General features: G+C 44.4%; 1 protein-coding gene across 7 annotated transcripts in view; it reads right to left on the reverse strand.

Annotated features, from left to right (window-relative positions):
• Positions 1–16877, reverse strand: part of LOC142557082 (N-acyl-phosphatidylethanolamine-hydrolyzing phospholipase D-like) — a 129653-nt gene that overhangs the window by 19764 nt on the left and 93012 nt on the right. Inside the window, exons 1-2 of one of the 7 annotated variants that reach the window (XM_075668667.1) lie at positions 11475–11657; positions 4293–4601 (exon numbers count right to left, since the gene is read on the reverse strand). In XM_075668667.1, coding sequence (XP_075524782.1) covers positions 4293–4601; positions 11475–11588 — 423 coding nt within the window. In that variant the 5' untranslated portion in view covers positions 11589–11657. Of the gene's footprint in view, positions 1–4292; positions 4602–5600; positions 5625–10399; positions 10669–10703; positions 10874–11341; positions 11658–16877 lie in introns of those variants that run through there. The other 6 variants (XM_075668671.1, XM_075668673.1, XM_075668672.1 and 3 more) reach the window with 6 other exon arrangements.

Genomic DNA, 16877 nt, shown 5'->3' on the forward strand with positions numbered 1-16877 from the left:
AGGTGGGGGTCTTGTGGTGCCACAAGCAAAAGCCCGCCAGTCAGCCCGGTGGTTGAATGCTACACAATCACCGTGTCTCTGAAAGCTGCCAAGTTGACCTTCCCAATTAAGTACTTCCCTCGGAAACTGAAACAAACCACTCCTCCTTCGTTTCCAATCAAGGTCTGAATGAACTCGGCCCTCGGCAACACTGCTGTAGTATGTGTGTATGCGTCAGTGGTGTTTGGTACCACGAGACCGCCACAACAGGTTTCAATGATGTGATGAGCCTCCTATTTCACAACCCAAGCCATGCTGCACTTGGTGCACATTTTGATCTGGTTGCATAAAAGTTGTACTAATTAATCATTTGTTACATTTTCGGGGAACTAATGCTACATAGCATAATTAGTTCGATGAACCTGAAGATAGGTCTCGACACAACAAGGTAATCATTCGCAACATTCCAGATGCTAAAGAAACATGGCAACAAACACACATCGAGTTTATATCGGCATTAAAAACCGTGCTTCCATCTTTTTCACCCGATTTGACTGAATGTGCTCACTGCTTAGGCCTTTCTTCAATGGGAAAATGCCAACCTGCATTTGTAAATTTTTCTAGCTTTAAACTTAAAGAAATTTTTTTTTTTCACTGCATAATCAGCTCAAGTAAAGCGATATCACTCTTAGTGGACATTTTTCTGCCACAACCCGTCTCTCTCGTAGAAATCTTATTGGCATTGGAAAAAGTCAGCCTGGTGCACCTACGTTTAAACTCAGATATGACAAACTGCTCGTCAACAAGTGCTATCCTTTTGACGCTGAATCGAAGTGCATGACAGCCACAAGGCCAACGCTCAGGAAACGTAGTTCTTGCATGTAATTTGTCTTAGTGAAACGAGAGGGGCAGTGGGCAGTCTTCACAACGTCATGTATCTATCTTCTTTACTAACATTAGAAGCATGCTGAACAAATTTTTCTCAATGTCTCCAGCACTTGATCCCCACACATTACTGCGTTAACAGGAACATGACTTTCGGCTAATGTTATTGAATCCAAAATATTTCAAGGTGCCCATCGACTCGCAATTTATAGGCAGGATCAAGCTATGTGTTGTGGAAGTAGCGTTATTCTCTCCATTTCTAACGACACTCTTTCGTGAATCTATATTGCTACTGACCTCGAAAATGTCTGGGCCTCATTTGCCATGAATCACCAGAAGGCAATTGTGGGCATGTGCTATCGCTCTTTCTTGCTCACCCACATTCATTAGTAAATTCCATGATGCGATAATAGCGTATCTTCACATTTTCTATCATCACCCCTTTATTTACTTGGCGCAAATTTAACCTCCCAAACATTATTACGTGGAACACTGAACCTCCTACATCACTACTATTTTCGTCTCAGGCCAAATAATCTGAAGATGGTTTTCTTTCTTCTTTTTCTTTCTTTTTTTTCATTTTCGCAAGTGGTAACACAACCTACTAGGAATAAGTCAATGTCTCAAGCACTCTCAATCTAGTACTTACTACTGAACCCAGTCTCGCATCTAACATTACTTTCCTACCGCCTTTAAGTGACCATTCTGTTATTTATTTTAGTATTAGTGCAAACACTCCTACTAATAAAAGAAAAATGAAGACGATACTCGACGATAAAAAAATGGAACTTGGAGGCCAACAATAGAGAATCGTGTACATTTCTTGACACATTCCTGACTGAATTTGATGATTCTGTGAAAGTAAATTCAGACATGTTTACTGGCAAAGTAAGTGAGTCAATGAACAATGTTCCCAGCCATACCATAACTTCCAACACAGAAGCCCCTCGGTATAGGACTCACATTAAATGACTTTCTAATCGAAAAAAGTGCATTTTCTGCTCAGCCAAATTGTCCTCTACTGCTTTTTGTTGGATGACATACAAGGTGGCTTTGAAATGACTATGTTTGAGGGTTCAAATATGCAAAAGATAATTTTCTTGCTGTTACTCTCCCATTCATTCTTAAAACTAGCATCAAACATTTTGGAAAGTAACTAAGCCTCTTTCTGATAACTTAATATTTTTAGACGACGCTACTGCAGCCTATTCCAAAAAATGATTCTGAAGCTGACCTTAATGAAGCCTTTGTCAAAAATGTTTTGGGAGCTCTTAATAAGCAACTTCATAATTTACATAACCATGATTATACAGCTATGTTCCCAGTGATAGTCTATACATCTGGTGTTACTAAAATTATCCACAAACTTACCATTCCTTGCCTGATTTTGATGCTATTAACACTAAGTTCTTAAAAAACACTTCCACCTACAGTTCTATTACACTGACAAAAATTTTTCAACAGTAATTCAATACAGGTGTTCTACCTGATCAATGAAAGGTTGGGAAGGTGGTCCCCCTCTACAAGTCTGGTAAAAAGCTTTAGTAACTATCACCCCATTTCACTAACAAGCACATGTTGAAAGCTGTTGGGACACATTATATTCAAAAGCCTTGTTGATTTTCTTGAAGATAACCCATTTTTTTCACTTGCACAACATGGCTTAAGGAAATCGTACTCAGGCGAGACTCGGCTCTTATCTTTGACTAATAACTGGCATCACTTTCTTGATTGTTCACTATGCTGACTGCATTTTTCTAGATTTCTCAAAAGCATTTGGTAAAGTGTGCCATGAACTTCTAATGTACAAGCTAAGCCATCTGAATATTGAAACTAACCTTCTAAAATACATTTAATGTTTTCTAGTCAATTGCATGCAATATTCAGCAAAATTTTAAACTGCGCGAGGAAGACAGGACATAAACAGACAGACATGAACAAATTTTGCTGATTCTATGAACCGACTAGCCCAACAATATGCCTTACTTCAGCGCGCGATATGTTACTGCTAACGGTTATAATTCTTCGATGTGCTCTCTTGACTCAGGTGTGCCCCAAGGCTTGGTTCTCGGTCCTTTGTTGTTCTTAATATATATTAACGACCTTCCTTCACAAGTATCTTCTAACATTCATCTCTTTGCTGATGACTGTGCTATCCTTAGAGCAATTACTAGTGATTCTGAGAATAGCCTTCACTCCAACTTAAACATGATGTTGAACTGATGCAGTGTAAGGCTCGTGGAATTAAATATTAACATAAAGTTATGTGCACATCTAGGACACCTAGAACCGCCCATGTGTATTATTTAAATAACCTTTCATTAGAATAGGTAAACTCATACAAGTGCTTAGGAATTCATGTCACATTCAGCCTTACCTGGGCAACCCACTTTGGCCATATAGTGAATAATGCTTGCGGCGAAACTTTTTTAATGCTCTTGAATTTTTAAAATTGTTGCTTTATAAAAGATTAATACACCCAAAATTAGAATATGCTAGATGAGTCTGGAAGCCTAATAACGTAAACTTAACACACTAGAACCACTTGAGAATAACTGTGCTCATAACAACATAGCAACTGCCAGCCTAAAAGCTATGAAACTGACCTTTTTCTTCCCTCTCTTGCAGCTTGACATCATGTTCCCCATTTAACATTATTTCATAAACTTTTTCACCCTGCAGCACTGCATGGTACATTTATTTGTACTCCACACTAGGTATCTCATCATGCCGATCACCCTTCTAAGGTTTATGTTCCTTGTTGCAGCGCAAATACATTTTCCCACCTCGGCCGTCACTAAGGTGGAACCACCTTCCCGCACACATTGTTTCCATCAGTGATAATTCCTCCTTTCGTGATGCCTCAGCCAACATTACTTACAAACTGGGGTTTCATACACCGACATATGTCGTATTTTTACTATTAGTTCCATTTTTCTTTCTACTGATTGTATTTCAATAAAATTATTGTTTGTCAACGTGTACTGCTTATGTTGCACCTTTCTTTTTGTTTGTGTATTATCTGTGATATGGACTGTAACCCACTCTGCTGTGTAATGTCTTGAAAGGCCCTGAGCGTATAGTAAATAGAAATACAATACAGATTACTAAGTTGATGGCTATCCAATAGAAAAATAAAAATAACATAAAATTTTCTGTCAATACTCCTATAAAGTATTACAAATATTTTATTTGCTCAACTTCTCTGGAGTATATACACCATGACTAACTATTGATCACATTGGCAATTATTGCACATATTCTGATGCTCATCACTGCTACGAATCTTGGCCAGCAATAATTATTGTGTCTTAAATCTCCTATAATCAGAAATAATAATCAGAAATGATTATTGCTAAAGCACCTGTTTTAAGTCAAACAAATGATTGCGCACACAAGGTAAGGAATATTTCGAGCTGCAGACTTACCGGAGTCCTAACCCTGGGTGTTCCAGGATCATTGGGATCAGCACGGCTTTCAAATGTGAACTGGTCCGACCCAGAGGAGCAGATTAGAGAACAGCGGCGGATGACAGCAGGCCTTTGTTGCTGCTGAAGGTCACCGCTGCCTAGCGACTGATCCGAGTGATAGTCGGACGTGTCTGAAGGGCTCGTGGTGCCCGACTTGGGCTGCGGTGACGGTGGCTCGGACCGACGCGGCTGTGCCTGGGGACGGCCATTCCGCGACCGCGAGCTCATCTCGCGCATGGTGGAAGCCTGTGGTGGCAGCGCGGTCAGCTGCAAAGACAGGATGACATCAAGTTTATTCAACATCAGAGGTGCAGGGAAAGTGTACTCATGGTTGGTTATGTACCAAAGGGGGGGGGGGGTGCAAGGTTTGCAAGGGGGAGACCCATGCAAAAGAATGTCACTGTAACAAAATTACAGCATCCAGTGGTTCAAAGCACCGCGCTAATGTGACACAGAAGCACAAATGCAAGTTACATGCAGTTATAGTATGAAAGTACCAATACATGCAAAACATGTGTCAATATTTTGTGACAGCATAAAAACAAATTGTATCAATAATACACAAGCATTAACAAATTTAAGTAATTAATGACAGCATATGGCACGATTTCAATCTTTACAGTGTTTACCCCGGAACGCCCAAATCCAATTCCAAATCAAGAAAAAATTAGAACAACTTGTTCGCCTTTATTTCTGCCCTGGTTTACTGCAGTCATACAAAAAAAAAAATAAAACATTACTTGAGCAAAAAGTTTATAAGTACAATAACTAATTATTCATTAGATGGTTTCCTGAACTGTCCACAACAATAATTCAATGTATCGGAAATGCTATTATGGGCTTCATGTTAAGTGTAGTAAGCTTAAATATGAATCTTGTGTTATAAAACATGGCGTATCAAAAATAATATGTTGGGCTTTATGGGTTTACATAGACTTCACTCGCTGGAGCTAAACTTTTAATACAAATAAGCAAATAGATGGTCACTGCCATCCACAGTCTAATTAAAATTGTCATTCGGACTTTTGCATGCATTTTATTTTACTTTTTGTTGCCTTGCTCTTCTCTCTGCCGCTATGAATTGTATTCATTCATCGTATTCTTTTGCCAACAGTGTGTAAAATCGTGGACTTGTGATTTTACCATCCTGTAAAAGCTGGCGTAGTATGTCTAAGTAAATAGATGAGTTCAGGGATGGAGGAACTGCTGAACTCTGCTGATTTCCTAATCTATTGCCCTGCCTCCCTCTGTTTGCTTTCTTTTCACCTTTATCATCTTTAAACCTTGGAGCCGGCTTCATAAGTCAGTCTTACTTGCCCATCAATAAGTTTGGTTGAATTATTTGGGTTAGGAGATCTGAAAGGAATAGCAAGAAGGAGACAGAAGCAGCAGATCCTTTATGCAATTCATTGCGTCATCAAATACATCTTTAGTTTAAAAGAAAAATTTCTGTGTGTAACTAAAGGTAACCCATAAAGTCACACAAAAGAAAGAGGGGAAAAAAAATCTTCAGTGATGTGGTAAAAGTGACATTTCATGAATGGACAAAGATGTTAGTGGAGAGAAATGTAAACTAAAAATCGTATTTTGAAAGAAAACTGATTGTTAAACCTCGATGTAACGAACTTCAATATAACGAAATTCAATATAACGAAACGCGATAAGGCGCTATCGCACCCCGCGCGCTCTGTGCTTTAGGTGCTAGTTAAATGTGTGCGAGGGTGAGACAAGAAAGACGGTTGCTTCACGAGTGACGCCTTCCCGCGCGAGCAAAGGGAAATAGAGGAGGGGGGGAGCTCGCTCGCGATCAAGCCCGCGCGAGGAATAAGTTGGCGCGCGTCTCGGCCGTGAATGCGCGCGGATGAGTGCATACACAGCCGCACATCCTGCTTTAGAGGTTATCTGCCCCCGTGTGCTAAGAGTGGGCGTGCCGAGACGGCGTGGCGCCTTGTAAGCTGTCTTCCCGCGCGTTTGGCATAGGAGGTTGCGTAATCTCGAGTTCCGGTGACCCGTTGGATCGAGAGACAGACGAAGCATTAATTCGCTTCCCCGTTGCCGGCGCTTTTCCTGATAGCGCCGTCCCAGCGCGGGCGACGCTATCAGCCGCGGGGGCGGAGTGCACGCGAAAGCGTGGGTGGCTTCGCTTAATTCGTGCGGCCGATGTGAAGATACCGTCGACGTACGTGGCACGAAACCGTATCATTCGTCGCCGACTCCTAAATTTATCAAAACGAATTGTTTTCTCCTTCAAATTTGCATTCTTAGATTGCCCGATAATTTATAAAATTCTGCGGCCCCTTTCCGTTTCGATCGGCGACTGCACTTATTTGCATAAAGGGTCGAATTTCAATATAACGAAGCAAATCACCGATTTTTACCGACTTCGTTATATCGAGGTTTAACTGTATATGCTTGCAAAATAAAAGCCTGGGGTACCAGCTCAAGTGAACAGTCTAATGGACCAGGTACAATGTGGTGCCTGTGATCAGCAAGAACACCTAAAAATTGTGCAGGCCAACAGCTCCTTACCAAAAATTAGCTGACAAATTAAACAGTTTCAATTGTGTTTTCATTCAACTATTGTTAAAACGCAAACGTGACAAGAGAAGTGTACTCTGGAAGAGATAAGCTTGAAGCTTGCTGGTATTTCAGAAAATGTTCATACCATGCTGCTGCTGTTTAATTTCTTTACGAAAGTGACGGAACAAGAGGATGAACAAAGTTTTGGTGACAGCACATGTCTTCTCCAACTCGTCACTGTCTGTCATCGATTAAGCATCTCCAAGAGACTGCACTTCCTTTATACCTGTTATACAGTGCAGCTTCTTAGAATGAGTCAGGAATGCAGTGTGTTTTGCATCAATATCTACGCCGCTGTCATAAAGGTACAGCACAATCACATGGTGGGGGTTGGAAGGCGAGGTATGTACTGGAGGCATACAGCATTCACCGCACTAAAGTCTGAACTTTTTGTATATTTCACAGGAACAAATTTCATCAGAAAATTATTCTTTGTAGGTTGTTCAGAAGGGAAAAAATGACGAATAATGGCAAATGCACACCTAGTATGGTCTCCATTAAAGAGTGGAGAACGTACCGACACATCAGTGGCATGGTGTGAAAGAAACGTTGAAACTCACTGGTACAGCAGTGGCATCAAAAAGGTTAAATAGCTATTGCACTTTTGATGACAAATTCAAGCACAGAAAATCAGCTGCTGTATGCATTGCATGCAACATTTGTTCGTGTATTGATAGCTACCTGTATCAGCTGAAAATATTACAATGTTCACTGCAGAGCTGTTTTTTCTGTATGTAATAAAGCACAGTAAAAAGTTGCAGGCTCAGTCTGGCTTTGTTTTTTCTAGCATGCCTACCATTCTGAAATGTTAATTCATGTATAGTTTGCATCCATAGGTAGTCTACACCATGCGAAATTTCAACCTTTAAACATGTATAGTCTAAGGGCCCAGAAAATGCGGTATTATCATTATCACTTTGTGTGTGTCAGCCTGGCACAAACCTTGATGCAGAAGACACAAAAGGCTCAAATGCTTTGTTACCTGAGTATTTTGTTGCCTACAGGAAAACAGCTTCTCCTCATACAGATGTGTACGTGCCACCCAACGTACATGGTTTTGTTCTTACAAACTTGGGTAAAAATGGCATTTCCCTGCTCTACTCAGCAAAGCTGCTTTAACAGTGACTTACGAACAAGAAACTCCATCAAGATGACATCTAGCAGAGTCTTTCCTCGACACCCACTACTTTTGAATAACAAAAAGCACTCGTGTGTAAGTGCTAAAAATGCTTCTTCTCTGACGAGACAACAAGCTGATCCTGTAAGCCTCAAACTAAACCATGCTGACACGAAACCATGGTCAGCACCAATTAGATACCCTGGCCAATGGCAAATGCTGAGCTAGGTTTCGCCGAAAGAAGCAAGCGGATATTGTGTAACGTTTTCAAGAGAGAGTTTTGTGGAAGCCAGGCGGTTCAAAACAAGTGCATGTCAACTCACGTTATTTCAAACTCCCAGGGGCCACAGATGTTTGTGTCACTTAGCCAACGGTGAACAAGAAGTGCACAAAACAGAACTATGAGCTGTTATATAAACAGCTTGTGCCAGAATAAGCAACTGGCCCACACCGGGCTCAGTGGTGAAAAGAAGAGGAAGAGTCCCTACCACGCGCAGACATCCAGGCTGTCAGCAGTGCGAATGTGCAACCGCATTGGTGATGCCCATTCGTAGTACCACCTGTTAGCATGCACAGTTACCTGAATATTAAATACAGAAACATTTCGAGAATTCAAGCCTCACGATTGTTCTCTAGCTCATCAGCCTTTCTTTGGCTTCATCAGCTTGCCCTATGATATGCCACACAAAAGTGAATTAACCGAAAGCCTTTTGCAAACTACGTTGATTTGAAACGCACTGAAAAAATTGTGGGCCAAGTATAACTAGAAGTAGAATGATTAGTTTTCACTGCACATCTCCATAAATTAAAAGATAACTCATTATATATAGAAAGAATATGGGAAATTGGCATGCACATATCAACTTCTGCCACTGCCTGCGCTGTTAATTTCGAGGTCCATAAGAGCAGAAAGCTGGACTAGTAGGTTAGACAACATTCTGAATTAACCACAGAAAACAGTACAATAGAGAAAAAAGTGGCTTGTTTCCTTCCATGTCTTCTTGTCTGTGCTGCTTCAGAATGTACAGCTCAAGTGCTTGAGTCACGCACGCATGGCGGCATGCCTTCATTGATCACAAAAACGTCCGGACAGTTCAGTTCAGCACACTTGTCCACCTTCTAAGTGAACAAGTGTGCTTGGATTCGCAGACACTCTTTGCATTCAACTCGATCACCATCATGATATAAATGAGGCCTGATTTATATACAGCTGCTTGCTTGTATATATCATATTTTCACAATTCTAACGTGCACCTTTTTTTAATAAAAGAGGCATTCAAATTTATACAGCTAAAAGGAGGTGTCACTGGACTTTGATAGCGACTAGCCACTAAGGTTCAGCTGTGTGCGTGTCTGCGTGCCTTTGTATGTTTCGTAAAATTGTTTCAACACTATACACGTTGACTGAGGTTTTATTGCTTGATGTGCACATTAGAATTGGCACCAAGTTACTTTTCTTCCATACTTGGGTGGTAATATAACTGCGCATTACAATTGGTGGTGCGGTAGAATCGTGCAAATATGATAAGCACTCCACATAGGATTGCATAGCGGTGTGCAACTAGTAATTTTTGAGACAGAATCAGATACGAATGAAATATTGCTTGAAGCAAATTGAATCATATAGTTTTTGAGTAATGAATCAGCCGTTATCAGAATTAATATAAGACGATGTTCACATCCCAGTATATTTAAAGATAGCAAGTTTACTAAAAGCACAAATGGAGCGTTACGAACAATCAAGTAGTTTCTTCGCATACAGATGACTCTTCAGAGGGCGTGAATGATTGCTGTATAGCCTGTAAAGTATGGCTACCTAAGCAACATAGCCTGCTCCACTACGCAAGTTCTCGTGCTTTATGTCTATGCCCGCGGAAGTGAAAATTTGCTGTGTCCTTGCTCCAATTTTTTGCTTGATGGGGCGCAGTTGACGTTCTCAAATATTTGAAAAGTATTCGCATTTTCGAATAGTGACTATTAGATTCGAAGACCGAATCGAATAGTACACTCATCCATTCATTATTCGAAAGTTTCTACTATTCGCACACAACTAATATTGTGACGCGCCGCACACAAAGAACACAATTAAGTAGATGATGCTTGTGTAACAAATGCATGCATGGAAGTAAGCTTCATTCACATTTGCTGCATTTGCAGCAATTTCACTAAATAAGAACAAGCTCCATGCGAAATATTACTGGTGTAACATATGTGTAACACCTTGCATGCACATGTGTGCAACATATGTAGGGCCGCAGACATGCATAAGGTTCCTGTTTGCACTGTTCCGTGACAACTACGGAATTAAACACATCGCGTGGCATATTCCTCCCATGTTTTGTCAGACTCCGATATCAAAATTCCATACCTGTCGTAAAACGACGACGCCACCGCGAAGCCGAGATAAGCTAATCGCGAATGCCGACATTATCACATGCCGCTGTCGCGTACGTAGGTGTTGCAGCTGCTACACTACAGTCATCACAAAAAGGGACCGGGAAACAGCACTGTATTGCTGTGGCGAGAAGGAAATCGAACCACAGCAGCTCTATACCGGCGCTCGCCCGTAGCCGCGTACGACGCAAACCGCGCGTCAATCGGTAGCTTACAGGCCGCGGTCGGAAATCGAAACCGCACGACGTACTACGTACGACACACCACTACCCGCTTACCTCATCCGGATCGCGGCGCAACGAAAACGCAAGCGTACCCTCTCCCCTCTCGGCCCATGGCTACCGCGGCGAAGGACGCGAGCGGATGGCAGGCCCTTCGGGGAGCGCCGGGCAGCTGGAACGACACCGATGACGAGGAATCGACGTTGCGTGAAATAAAAAGAAAAATGTTCTCCCCCCGCGCTGTTTACTCAGAATTTCGCCACGGAGGACCCGAGGTCTCGCCTCTTTCACGCCGGCCCTCGTCGTCGTAACATCTGCTACGGGCGAACCCTCTCCCCGTTGCCCTCGCATCCCGCTTTGCTGGCGCTTTTTCGGTTTCGAAACTGACGGGAGCGGCCCACGGCCCGAGACTCGAGGCTTCAACAGGCACGCGTGCGGCGGGCCCGCCTCGTACAAAACGTGGGCGTGCTGTTATCGCGAGCGCTTCCGAACAGAAACGCGAACCGTGGAGCCGAGATAAGCACCTCGAAAACGTCGGGGCACGACACAAGCGCGCGCGCGCTTGGAAGATCGCCGAGCAGCGAGGTGAAGTAGGATTTACAGGGCAAAAGCCGTCGCGTCGCGACAAATCGAACGGTGCACGCGGATATGCCCCGTGCGCCTCGGCGACCGAAGACTACCGCACACACTTTCACCTGGGTCGATAGGCAGCGTTCGAGGCGCGTGGTTTCGGGCACCGAAGTGACGTGATCAGGCAGGCGTCGCACGGTTTCGGATGCGTGGCATCGGGCAGCTTCGTACGTGACGCCGCGCCGCTAGTGCACGAACCTCAGAGAAGACGGCGACATTCTTCGGGGCGGCGGAGACGGTGGCACTACTGGCGATGGCAGCAGCGGCAGCGGGGCCCAACGCGGCCCGGCAGATGCGCACCGCTTTTAGCATCGGCGGCTATGTTTAGGGCCCCGGAGGACACGCGGTCCGTACCCAGCGGCTGGGGAACCGAAGCGGAAGGAAAGCGCGATGCCCGAAACTGCGGGTTGGTGGCGCCATCTCGACGGTAGCGGCGGAAGTTCTGGCTTCGAAGCGTGGGCAGCGTGGACTGCGTGATCGTCGACGCGACGCGTTTGAGCGTTCCCTCTCTCCGAGATCCTCAAAGGCCATGCGCAGCTCATTCATCGTTAAACTTGCGGTCGCGGCTGCGCAGTTGTAGTAGGTAATGTCTGGTGTCAGCAGGCGCTGCCGACCGATGCGTCAACCGATGCGTCAACGGTGATCTCAACCTACAACGAAGGAGAGAAATCGGAACAGCAGTCAAATGGAAACGACGCGCACAAACGGTACACTGAAATGAGAAAGGGACAGCCTGTTCGCATGCATTGTTACCATTTAATGAATGCGTGCCAACTCGCTTGCAGAACGGCGGCTGCGGGTTACGTAAAAATCTAAAAGCAACCGGCTCGCATGCTGGTTCTAATTAAAATGCTGGTTTGACGAACATTAGGACAAAACAAGAACTCAACCGCAAGGTCCTTGGGCTACTTCAGGCTTTTATTTAAGCAATCTACCACTTGATTCACTAGTTCGTTGCCGTTTATTCGCAGACGACTGTGTTATCTAGTTGGGTATTCAGTCAGCTGAAGATTAATATTGGATGATTACCTGAAAGCCATTCACAACCCGGTGCCAGGAAATGCAGATGAACCTTAATATTTCAAAGTGCGTACACATGTCGTTAACAAGTAAGCGGAATCATTTAGAACACATATTTTATTAATTAATTAATTTATAGAAACTACCGCAATCTTTAACAATATCTTAGCGGGGTGCGAACATACAAGTACATTCATACAAACATACAGTTCAAGCAATCATGCCGACGCTTGAATTCAACGTGGCAAAAGGACAGAATGCATGAAAAAAAGGAGCAAATAAACTATGTGCGGTTGAGTCATGAATGCAGGTGCGCCTGAAAACGGGATAAAGAATTTAGCGTAACGACTTCATCAGGAAGTTTATTCCAATCAGCTGTTATTGTAAAATAAGAGTACATGGGTGGATGGTTGGAGTAACATTACTTAAAGGTCCTGCGAGCTACGGGGCACAAAGCCCCATAGAGCGGGCTATGTTGAGACCGGGAGTTGTAACTCCCTGGCCGCATCGTGGGCTCGCTGCAGGGACGGCCCAGAGCTGCTCCGCCAGGTCCGTGCTGAGTAATGCTTGTAGCCTGGCGGAATCTTGATTCTTGTTTGCGTGGGTCCAGCCACACGGCCAGAGCAAGTGATGTACGGCTAGTGTGCTAAGGAAAATTTCGCAATATGATGTTGTGTATAGCTCAGGCATGTAGTGATGTAGTCTGTTCTGCGTGGGGTGCGTGTTTGAAGCATTCTGAACGTGAGGGTTTAAGGCCTGGTGAGCTTATTGTGAAGTGTTCTGTATATTCTGAGGTCTAGATAAAAGTGCTTTGTGATCTCGTTGTATGTGGAGGGACGGTCCCGATTCTCGCTGGGATGGTCACGACCAGAATAGGTGGCGTCGCGGAGGGTTAGATCTCGCGCGCTCCTGTGAGCCATGTCATTGAGGTTGGGAGGGGCGTCCTCGATATCTCCGAGGTTGTGCCGGGAACCAGCAGATGGTCTGATGCTGCAGCGGTGCGGATCTATTGATTATTTGTAGTGCTTGGCTTGCAACTGCTCCTTTCTGAAAGGCTTTGACGGCCGAGCGTGAATCGCTGTAGACGTGGGCGGTGGTCGGGTCTGTGAGCGCGAGTGCGATGGCGACCTGTCGCAATTACGAGAGTTGACAAATGTAAATATCTTGGCGTGATCGCACACAAAACGCTGAACTGGAATGTTCACATTAAATACGAAAGAGGGAGCTGGGCTGGGCTGGCGGCATGCTGGTACAAGAAAATTTCGGGATGGGGGGGGGGGGGGTGCCTCCTGCCTATTACAGAACGCGTACATCGGTTCTCAAACGTGTCAGTAACATAGTCATTGCATAAAAGCTAGAATATATGTTCATCGGTAATACATCGAACTCGCTACCTCGTAGACTCAGCCGTACGTGGCGGTCAGCCGTAACTGTGGGTTAGTGTATAAGTACATTTATAGCACAATATTTATGCATTCAAAATAGCTTACAGGCCTGAAGAATGGGCATTGGCTACATAGCGTACATAACTATTCTGTGCATAATAGTGTATACAACTGCTCAGTGAAGCTGGAAAGATGACAGGCTGATCACCTTTCCTTTGAGGCACTTTAATGGCGATTCTAATGACGTCAAAATACGCTTACAGAACGGTAATGTGCGTCTAGATGGTCCGTCGCTATTGCGCCTGAACATGGTTGCTGTTTACTATTAAATAAAGTTATGCAGCATAGGTTGTAAAGATAATCTAGGAGATCGCACTAATTTAGGGGCGCAGCGCTACTAACACGTGTTCTGCATTTTCAGTTGGGACGCCCAGACTCGTGTTTCTGACCCATTGGTTGAGCACAGTGATAAAAGATGTCGTCGCCAGCTAAGTCGCTAATGCTGCTTCGGTGTATCAGTGACGCCAACTTTGATACTGCACAGTACTGGTCAGTAAAAACACGTGCATCCAACGGAGGTGTTCAAAATTCTTGCTATGTACCAATCTCGGTCACCCACACTCTTAAAAAAGTTTGCACCCTTTGGGGTGTATCCTGTCCAGAAACGATAATCGTCATCTGCTTTGCCCACGTTTCCTTTCTTTAACGCTGCAAGCCCGGTACTTCCAGGTCACAAACGGCATGCGCGTTATCAGCATGGCATAGCATTCTCGACAGGAAAGTAGCGAGCGCAGCGTGTTACAGAAAGGAAACGCAAGCAAGGCAGATGACGCACTCTAAAACAATATTACACCTTTTGAGTCGTATCTTGCCACACAACGATAAACGTCATCTCTCTTGTCCGCGTTTCCTTTCTTTAACGCTGCGAGCCCGGTACTTCCCAATAACGAACGGCATGCGCGTTATCAGCATGACGTAGCACTCCCGACAGGAAAGTAGCGGGCGTGGCGTTTTCAAGAAAGAAACGCAGGCAAGGCAGATGACGATTATCGTTGTGGGACAAATATACACGTCAAAGGGTGTACAAAGAGTGTAGGCAAGGCGTATATGTCTCGCCCGTGTGGTGAAAAGAAGTAAGACTTAAATAATGCTGAAATAATATAACAATTAAAATGAGATAAATAACATAAACGAGAAGATCTAGGATCACCATTATGGCGTGCATTTTCTTTTAATAACGTACGCCGGCATTTCACATGTAATCTGTGTTGACAGAAAAGCAACTAAGTTTTTTTGTGCAAATACTGAATGAAGGACGTGCGCACATGTAGTACATGGTGCAATATTACGACTGAGTTCCTATACGCGTTGTTATAAACAATATGCATCACACAGGCCTCGCTGTACGCTTTTATCTGATGTAATTAAATCTCGATTAATGAAGTCGCCGCATCATTGGTATCGTCCGACTCTTCATTTTTTTTGTGCATTAAATGAAAGTCCGGGACCTCGATCGAAACCACAGAAGAAATGCTGGCGAGCCTCAGTGCACCATAATTAACTTAATATACCCTAACGGCTTTTCGGTAGCCAGTTTTATAGTTTTGTTTTCCAGGAGGGGACTATCGTAAAGTCATAACTCAGAAAGTGGTCACATGGAAGCAGGAAATCGTCACGTTTTGGCACTCGCTCCAGCAGTGCTATTGTTTTAATCGTCAAATTCCGCCATGTCTGTCTACAATGTCCGCATTTTAAGCCAATCAGAGCGGCCGTAGCCGCTCCCTCAGCGAATCAGAACTGATAAAATGGCGAATTCGACGACATGACGGAATGTGACAATGTCGCAGGATAGCACCCCAGGCGTCCTAACTCTGGACTGCGTCATAAAGCCGCCATATTGTCAAATTCTGTAATGGCGGCATTTTGAGCCAATCAGAGACGCCGTATAGCAGCCCTCTGGGCCAATCAGTTGATAAGATGGCGAGTTCGACACGGTGGCAGAATCTTACGATGTCCAGAATAGCACCCCGGCTCTCCTGGTCACCTCATACAATGCTGCTGATCGTTGTGAGGCCTGATGTAGCAGCATAGCAGACTATAGCGAGTGAGCCGGAGCGAACATCGATGTGTACGGATCCGGCGTGACCACGTTCCGCTTTATGACGTCACGACACAGTCACGTTCTGGTAAATGACGCCAAAATTGTCTATAGAAAACCTGTTGAAATAGATTCCGTAGGGCGCTCTGAGGCTTGCCGGTATTGACGTGAAACGTCTTTAAAATCAGTCAGAAGGGGCTCGCTTTGCTAATGCCTCATGTAACGAAATCATGCTACAGCATTATCGCTTATAGATATCGTTGCAACCGTACTACCTGCGCGCCTCATTTTGATATCATTGTGTAGCGGAAAGAAGCCATTACTAGATCATGCACCTGTCGCGTGCACATATATATGGTGCCATCGTGGCGCCACCTATGACGCAATCGAAGTTAAACTTAGCCTCGCGCCCGGCGTTCACAGAGTCGTATACAGTTCCGCAATACTTTTACCCGTCCGAGCAGAAATGGTCGCGTTTCAAGGAGCTCACTGTGTCATGGTGGTAGGTACAACTGATCAAGCTCATACTGGTACTCATTAGGATATATGCATGAGGCCTGAAAGTGTGCAACTCGTTGCAGAAATTTCACGTCTGGTCGGCTATGGTGCCCTTGCGTTCGACGCGTACGCGGTCCCGAAATGGCGTAAAGAAACTCGGGGCAGGAAGACAGATGGATATCCGGCCAACTCCCTTTGACCATAGCGGAACGTGTCCGTCTCCGTAGGGAACTAGCGCAAGCGCAGAAGATTGAGGCCAACGCATGCACCCCGACCTTCTACCGAGTGCTGCGGGGGTTTGAGGGACGAAAGTGTATATGGCTGCGTTATGTAGTTACTCTAGCATAGGACAGTCTCGGGCTCCACCAGTAGGGGAAGTAATTTCTTTGCCCTAGTGCCCAAATACCATTTTGCAATATAGGGAGACAAGCGCGATTGCAAAATTAGACCGTAAGACGTCCGCTATATAGCTGAAACATAAGTTAGGTGCGTAAGCTTTCTCATGCGCCAACAAATATAACTTTTGCATTTGGTTACGTCATTTCTGTAGTCTATAGTGCCCATCAGAGTTGCGGAGTGGAAACTGAATTGATTCCGGAA

The sequence above is a fragment of the Dermacentor variabilis genome, chromosome 9 (genome assembly GCF_050947875.1).
Source record: "Dermacentor variabilis isolate Ectoservices chromosome 9, ASM5094787v1, whole genome shotgun sequence".
In the NCBI taxonomy this organism is placed as follows: Eukaryota; Metazoa; Arthropoda; class Arachnida; order Ixodida; family Ixodidae; genus Dermacentor; species Dermacentor variabilis.